The sequence below is a fragment of the Tursiops truncatus genome, chromosome 9 (assembly GCF_011762595.2).
Source record: "Tursiops truncatus isolate mTurTru1 chromosome 9, mTurTru1.mat.Y, whole genome shotgun sequence".
NCBI classification, from domain to species: domain Eukaryota; kingdom Metazoa; phylum Chordata; class Mammalia; order Artiodactyla; family Delphinidae; genus Tursiops; species Tursiops truncatus.
The window spans coordinates 84,362,435-84,371,365 of NC_047042.1; the positions used below are offsets into that span (position 1 = coordinate 84,362,435).

At 35.5% G+C, this 8,931-nt stretch overlaps 1 protein-coding gene across 4 annotated transcripts in view; it reads left to right on the plus strand.

Annotated features, from left to right (window-relative positions):
• The window catches only part of MKLN1 (muskelin 1), a 184,724-nt gene that overhangs the window by 164,970 nt on the left and 10,823 nt on the right, over nt 1-8,931 (plus strand). For all 4 annotated transcript variants that reach the window (XM_073809944.1, XM_019922664.3, XM_033863277.2 and 1 more), the window contains one exon: nt 2,159-2,213. In XM_073809944.1, coding sequence (XP_073666045.1) covers nt 2,159-2,213 — 55 coding nt within the window. The remainder of the gene's footprint in view (nt 1-2,158; nt 2,214-8,931) is intronic.

The following is an 8,931-nucleotide window of genomic DNA, read 5'->3' on the forward strand; positions in this document are numbered from 1 at the left end:
CGGGGAACTAAGATCCCACAGGCCACACCATGCGGCCAAAAATTAAAAATAAAAATAAAAATAGACAAGCCTCAGACCAAATAATATCTGCAGTAGATATGTCTGACAGAGGACTGATACCCAGAATGTATGAAGAAGTTTCATATATTTTTAGCTCTTCCTTTTATCCCCTTTTTTCCTAACTAATTTGTCCAGTTTCTTACATTGAAAGGATGATTAATCAGGTGACTGATACCTGAAATTTTAAAGGCTACAAGTACAAGTGTGAAGTACATCCTGAAGAATCAGTGGTATGAACTGCTCAAGTCTTGCAAAGTGCCAAGTAAACTCCATTGAGATTCAACTCATTTGTATACTCTTATTCCTTCCTTTAACTGACTTGTTTTCCAGCATCCTCATTCAAGATAAATATGAATAGTTCTCCTAAATTTTTATTTCTTTACCAATTTGTTAAAGTACAAGTGATGCAATAGTTTTATCTTATTTTGTCATTGTTCAGTTGCATTGTCTGATTTAAACTAACTCTGGCTAGCCTGGGAATCTAATCAACACTTAAAACATTTTTTCAATGTAAAAAAGACCTTTGAGCCTTTATAATTATATAACAATACAATTATATATGACCATGGAATACCAATCTAAGTTGTAATTTAGGGATGGCTTATGCATAATAACCATGCTTTTTTTCTCAGAGTTTGATTTACACAGAGACATCAGGTGTTTTACAGTAGCATGCATTTATTTTTGAAGTGAGAATTCATATTTACTAATATACAGGGCATCAGTCTCTCTATATGTGATAGATTCCCAAATGAGTAATTTTTCTTTTTTTTTTTTTTTTTAAAGGAAGAAGGGATAGTGATAGATAAGTGAATTCTTCTCCACCTTGAAGGGTGGTGCTACTTCTACATCATACGTTCTTTTTTTTTAATGTCGGTTCATTGGTTTGTTTATTTATTTTTGGCTGTGTTGGGTCTTTGTTTCTGTGCGAGGGCTTTCTCCAGTTGCGGCAAGCGGGGGCCACTCTTCATTGCGGTGCATGGGCCTCTCACTATTGTGGCCTCTCTTGTTGCGGAGCACAGGCTCCAGACGCGCAGGCTCAGTAGTTGTGGCTCACGGGCCTAGTTGCTCCGTGGCATGTGGGATCTTCCCAGACCAGGGCTCGAACCTGTGTCCTCTGCATTAGCAGGCAGATTCTCAACCACTGTGCCACCAGGGAAGCCCCTAATTTTCTTTTTCTTTAATCGAAGTATAGTTGATTTACAATATTATATTAGTTTCAGGTGTATAAAATAGTGATTCAATACTTTTATAGATTATATCCCATTTAAAGTTATTATAAAATACTGGCTATATTCCCTGTGCTGTACAATGTATCTTTGTAGCTTATTTATTTTATACATAGTAGTTTGTACCTCTTATCTCTGTCCTGCCCCTACCCCTTTCCATCTTCTCATTGGTAACCACTAGTTTGTTCTCTCTATCTGTGAGTCTTTCTGTTTTGTTTTATTCATTCATTTATTCTTTAGGTTCCACTTATAAGTGGTAACATCTGGTATTTGTTTTTCTCTGTCTGACTTATTTCACTTAGCATAATACCCTCTAGGTCCATCCATGTTGTTGCAAATGGCATTATTTCATTCTTTTTTATGGCTGAGTAGTGTTCCATTGTATATATATACCACATCTTCTTTATCCATTCATCTGTTGATGGACAGTTAGGTTGCTTCCATATCAGGCTATTGTAAATAATGCTGCTGTGAACATTGGAGTGCATGTATCTTTTCAAATTAGTGTTTTCATTTTCTTTGGATGTATACTCAAGAGTAGAATTGCTGGATCATATGGTAGTGAGTAATATTTTATATTTCAGTTGACCTATTGTTCCTTAATAAATACATACTTTAATATATTTTTAAAATAAAATAATTCCAGGACTTGGTCTAGTATTTTGGAAAATGATAATAGTAGTCCACCAGAAAAGTCAGCATGTTGTTTAATCTAAATACGGTGTTCTTCTTGCCACTTTTTGGTGAATAGACTTATGCACCATGTGCGGAGACATCCAGTGGCTAATGAATGGTCGAAATTATAGGAGTTTTTTCTCCAATGTGCTTACCTAGCTAATTTGCTTTTTTCTCTCCCCCCCACCCCACAGTTTCAGCTCCTGGCTTCAGCTCTGTTTAAATCTGGTTCAGATTTCACAGCTCTAGGTAAGTATTCCAATGTAATTTATCCGGCCATATGCCCTAGAATTTGGGAGGTTGGACTTTGATTTCTTTTAAATGAAACATCAGATGAGATGTCATCCAAACAAATGAAGCAAGTTTCAAGGTAGCATGCAAAATTTCTAATAACCTGCTACAAGGTTATTTTCCAGGTATCAGTCCCCAGTTCATGGATCAGTTTGCAGTTCCTATTACACCAATTGCAGGGTTATTATGCAAACAGATGGCAATAGAAGCCTGATCAAAATAAATTAATTTGTATAACGTTGTTTTGGAATGCAGACTGTATTACTGATATACTTACTATGAGTTAACACTTGCTGGTTGAATGGTTTTCCTGTTTGTTCTTTGTGAAATTGTGTGGTGTCAACAGAATGGTGATGGAGTGGGCAATGAAATAAATGTTTGGGAGCAGGACGAATTACCTCTTTCCTGAAAATGGACATTTTTGTATGTTGGTATCTTAATTGTTCCAAGTGTTTCTCAAGCATCCCAGATATGGGCATCAGTTTTCACTTAGTAGTACTCTCATTTAGTATTAATGAATTGTTAAAGTAGTTAAACTAGATTGTAAGTAAAGTGGGGAGTCTAGAAGTTCCAGAATCCAGAGCTTTAGTCAGGTGAATTTTCAAGGATCTTTTAGTTAGAATAAGTCATTATAGCTTCAGTTTTTCAACAAGATAGTAGCCTTTTGAAGTATGGGAATTTCCAACTTTCCTCTTGTCATTATGCAGTCACACAGTGAATGCATATTAATCTCATTAATGCTGGTGCTATTTTTAATTTGCCTTAGAGTCCAGCAATAGTATCGAAATTTTCCAGCGTATGTAATATAAATACTTCTCTTTATCTTTGGAATTAAATAACACTTTGGAATATCAGTTTAATTTCTTCATTGTTTGACCTTTTGTCTCTTAAAGGTGAAACATACCTCAAATGAAAAAAAAAACAGAGACATACAATGATGGTGTTTCTCACTGGGATGGAAATAGTAGTAGTGTTTCTTGGGGTCTTGCCCTTTGTTTTGTTTTTCCTTAATGAGTAATTGAGGCTACTCTACTGATCAAGGCAACTGCAGTCCTGAGTTATAATTCCAGAATATGTAGGATTCCACAGGGCAAGAAGACTGCTATAAAACGTAACTCCAGTAGGTTCTCCTAAAAATTTATGTAATTGTTTACCACTATCCCATACACTCAAAGGGCTTTTAAAAAATGTTTTCAGGTTGTTAGAAATCTCAGCCCTAAGATGGAGAGTCTAGTTATAGGCATTATTTTGGAAAGTTCACGCCCTTTTGAATTTTATCATTTGAAACAGGTTTAGTGATACAGGAACTGAGAGCCTTGCATATAGATATTCACTTTGAATAAATGTGTGCCTTGTTAGGTATGGGTACTGCAGCCCAGAGCCATTATTTTTATTTTAATGGTGGACAGCACTGAAATATCTCTGGCTGACTTATATTTAGCCTTTAGAACAAGAATTTTTTGGCAGTCATTTGAATATGTTAGACTGGTGTCAGCGAATGTTTTACTTTTAGCTTAACTCTTTTCTTCTTTCTCTGCCCTATTCACTGTCAGCTAATATATTTTGCCAGGAACAGTTTGTTTTAGTTGGATTCTAAACTTCAGGTACACTGAGATCCGTACAAACACAACAGAAAAAAATACAAAAAGGGAAATTTTCTGTGGGGTTTTGTTTCTTCCTACCTGTCTGAAGGGAGGCAGTTTAGTAGTTAAGAGATAAGAGTGTCGTATAGTGGTTAAGGGTCAGAATCTAGGTTTAGCTATCAGCTCTGCCACTTGCTAATTTTAAAAGTGACTTTGAACAATTCACCTTTCTAAGCATTAAGTTCTTCATCTATAAAATGGAGGTAAGCAGAGTACTTACCTCAAGTTGTTGAGAGAATTAAATAATTATGAAAAACAACAAAATGAAATACTTAGTAAGTGCTCCATTCAGGTACTCGTATTACTACCTTCTTTATAAATGTCATCTTTGTAACACTGGTGAATTTGGATGAGGAGCAAATTCAGGTTATATGCTAATTTTAATAAGGAGAAATTTGATATATTATTTATAAACGAAAAGTACCTTTCATAAGGTTTCATGCCTATTTAGAGTTCGTGGTTCTCATTCATTTTCTGTCTGATTGTTTTACCTTTACGCCACTTAGAATTGAAATCTAATGGGTTATTTTATGTATAGATGTATACACTTTTCATGTATAGATGACTGAATATTTTGTTTTCTAAATTATGTCCTGCCAAAATTGGCTCAACCGAACTGTCTGACTTCCTTCAGAATTCATCCAGTTTATCTTAACCTCTTAGTATTTACTAATGTTATATGTAATTTAAAGATTTAGAAAGATGGAAAATGATTTGCAAACAGCTGGCATTATCTTAGTTTTGAAAAATGACTGACTTCGGAGAAAAATAACCTTTGGGGATCTTTAGCTTAGAGCTACTGTGTCAGTGTCTGTGGCTGTGGGCACTTTGAAGCTTGAACTTGGGCTTTCTGCTAATTTTAAGAGCATATTTTCAGCAAGGTATGTGACAGGGAAAATCTGGTCTGTAGAAGCATATTGCCTTTCTTGGTCTTCACACCTTTCTTTAGAAGTTTTATAGTCCGTATGCGATGTGCAAGTATGAATTCAGACAGCTGTTTAAAATATTTTATGTCTAAAGTACAGTGCTCTTTGGCAGTGTGTTGACATTTGTGAATGAGGAGCCTTAGGGGTTTCACAGCATTTACTGTGCCCTTTTAGCCTTTATACTTGTACTAAATCCACCAAACTTAGATTTCAGCAAGAGACTTTCTTCAACCTCCTGTCTTTAGCCCACATGTTTACAGGTGATTTTTATATAATAATGAGTTTATTTTAGAAATAAGAAACGTAAACACAAAGAAACTTCTATCTAGGAGAAAAATGAGAATTCTTGCTATTTCTTCCTTATTACCATAAATAGGAAAAGCTACCTAGCCTGTATAGGATGTTAACTTAAAAGTATATTCCTGGGGCTTCCCTGGTGGCACAGTGGTTAAGAATCCACCTGCAAACACAGGGGATACGGGTTCAAACCCTGGGCCGGGAAGATCCCACATGCCGCAGAGCTACTAAGCCCGTGCACCACAACTACTGAGCCTGCGCTCTAGAGCCTGCAAGCCACAACTACTGAGCCCACGTGCCACAACTGGTGAAGCCCGCGCACCTAGAGCCCGTGCTCTGCAACAAGAGAAGCCACTGCAGTGAGAAGCCCGTACACCACAACAAAGATTAGACCTCGCTTGCCACAACTAGAGAAAGCCTGTGCGCAGCAATAAAGACCCAATGCAGCCCAAAAAAATGAATAAATAAAATAAATTTTTGAAAAAAATTTTTTTTAAAGTATATTTCTAATAGGTCACTTTCTTTTAGAGCAGTCATTGTCTTCCGTCACAATAGTAATGATAAAATGATAGCTGTTATTTATTGAGCACTTACTGTGGGACCAGGTACTATTCTAAACACTTTACATGTCATAACTCACTTAATCTTCATAATAACCCTGTGAAGTAGCACTAGTATGATCCCCTTTTATTATATGTGAAGAAACTGGAACACAGAGAGGCTAAAGTAAGTCGCCCAGGAATAGTGCTAGTGAGTAGCAAATCCAGGATTCACACCTTAGTAGTTTGGCTTCAGAACTAAATCACTAACTGTACTACCTCTCATTGAGCTTTACCAGTTTCCACTACTCTGAGCGATAAGTTCCTCATTCCACTGTATGGTGAAAATGAGAGAAACAGTAATTAGGAGTATGAGATTTAAAATCAATACAACCTTTTTTGTCCTGTCTCTACCATTTAAGTAGTCATGTTGCTGTTGATGAGTTTCCTGGTGCCCCACCCATTTTTAATGCATTTTTTTAAAATATTAAGATTCTCTTTGAACAACTTCCCTCAGTCCCTGCCTGCTTCCCTCAAGTGTAACCACTTGTATTTGGCAGATCTTTATACACCGACATACAGGTAGAGTTGATTCCCATTATTCACAGTAATAGTCTATGAAGTCACCTATAACACTGAACTGGTGAATACTGACCCTTTGCTCCTATGGAAAATACAGAGATAGGTTCCTGTAAGCCTCTTGTCACAGACTTTTTGTCAATTGATTAATAATATAATGTTGCTTTCTTTCAACAGGAACACACCTTACTTGTGTATTTATACTGTTGATTCATTAACATTGAACTCACACCAAGAGCACTATAACTCATTCCTGAACGAAGCTTATCTAACCTGTATTTTCTTCATAAGGCACATTGCAGCCTTCTTGCACTTAGGAACACTAGCCAGCACTTCAGCACCACACTTGGGGGCCATTTTCAGCGGTGAAGTCACCAACAAAAAACACAGAATTTGAAGAACATGACACCAAGTAGACTGTGAAAAGGACACTTGTTTATAGTATGAGAGCTAAAACAAGAAGGCAGAGCATTACCTAGTTGACCTCAGTTGAGAACATATATTTACATGTGGTGACTCAAATTTTTGCCACCCTGTGTATGTCTGTGAGTAACCACAAAAGTGGCACAAATGCTGATTTGGGGGTTACAAATTTTAGCAAGTAAGCAAATGTACAAATATGGAATCTGTGAATAATGAGGATCAACCGTATATATGTACACACACACACACACACACACACACACACATAGATGTATGGTTTTATATTTTCTGGTTTTATTTATTACATAATATAAAAACATGTATTCTCCACATAACTTTTTAAAATTTAATGATGTGGCTTGGAGGTGCTTACATGAAACTGTACTAGATTTATTCTATTTGTAAGTGATACACAATATTCCATAATAGGGATCTACCATAATTTAACCATTCATCTAATGAGAGTGTAAATTTCAAGTTCCTTATTGGTAAAAGGTGAATAAAAATAAAAGGTTTTTTTTGAGGATTAAATGAATTTAGCACATTGCCTACAATTTAATAAGCACTCAGTTAATAAAAATAAATGGGCTTTGGAGTCAAACCTGGGTTCACGCTCCATTCTCTTTCCTCACCAACTGTGATGCCTTATTAAATGACTGACTCTCTTAAGTGTTGCATCTGAAATTGGAGTTTATGGTAACTGCTTTGTTGGGTTATTTTTGTGACAATGAAATGTCATACGTAAAGAAACTAGCATGTAGTAGAGACTCAGTGTTTGTTCCTTCCCTCCTAAATCATTTGATCTCATGAAAATGGTATTATTTTATAGAGTACTATCACAGAATCAGTAGCTTCTCTTAAAAATATAATGTACCACAGCATTTTTACAAGTAAAGAAAATAAAATAAAAGATGAGAAAAGCCCTAAAGTTGAATACGAACAGGAACAAACAGACATGTTTATCAAGTTGGTAACATAATTGCACAGTAGGGGAAAAAAGAGAATTAAACCTTTTTAAATACAGCTTAGACTATATACTATCAGTGAAGTATATTCTAAAAACAATAAAAGCAAGGAAATCTTGAATTTTGCTGGTAATGGTTTGGGTATAGTAATTCTGGAACTTGTGTGTTTTAGGTTTAACAAATGAATAAATATTGCTGGGAGTAGGTTTTCCTAGTAGGAGAAAGGAGCTATAAACATGGAATGGAATAAGGAGAGGAAGAACTCTGTGAGGTTCTTAAAAAACTGAATTAGCAATAAAAGCATGGACTAATGATTTTGTTTTTTTTTAAATAGATGAGTGTATAATATGTGTGCATATATGTATAGGCCTAGAAACAACACCACCCTGGGCAATTAGCACAACTGATCTTGGTTTCTAAATATCATTTGCCACTAAAAGGAATTAGGGTTCCTGGGGAAAATGGCGGACTCCAGAGCTGTGTAAATATAAGCTTGGAGATCTTACTGTGCCAGAAAGTAAGGATGTACTCAAAAAGTAATGGGGACATTTCAAAAAGATACAGAGGGAGAACATATGAGTATTAAAATGAATAATGACAGGAATGGATATAACCTATTGAACAAGAAAATGATTCATGAGTATATACTAATGCAAATAGAGAAATAAAATGAAGGAAGGAAAAGGAAAACTCTTCTTTGCAATTAATGTCATCCAATGAATCTAGAAGGAATTGTCGAATTAGGAAATCACCATCATATACATAATAATTGTTTTGGCAAGAATCATCAGTTAATGCTAAAATCATTGGGTGCAGATCTGTTGAAGAACAGGATATTTGCACAGTTTCAAACTATCTTCTCATCAATATTTTATTAACTGCAAAGGTAGAAAAGTACACATTTACATTGGAGAAATCTGGCATACACCAGTTTAACCAGATGATCATAGTTAACATCCTCAGTATTGGGACAAACTGATACCACATGCCTCCTAAGATGATGCATTGAGAAGGACACAGCATCTCTATGTAGTGTTCTTGCCAACTTCATAAACTGAATCTGATCATAAGGAAGCAACCAGACACCCCAAATTTAATACATTCTACTATATTACTGCTCTTTGTTTTTTTTATAACAGTGTCACAAACAAACAAAAAAAAAAAACAGGTTGAGGAACTGTTCCAGGCTAAAGACATTGGATAACTAAATATAGTGTTCGATCTTGAATTTTAGATTAGTGGGGAAAATGACTATAAAAAAGATTTTTGAGACATAAATGTTAAATTTCCTAAATTTAATATAT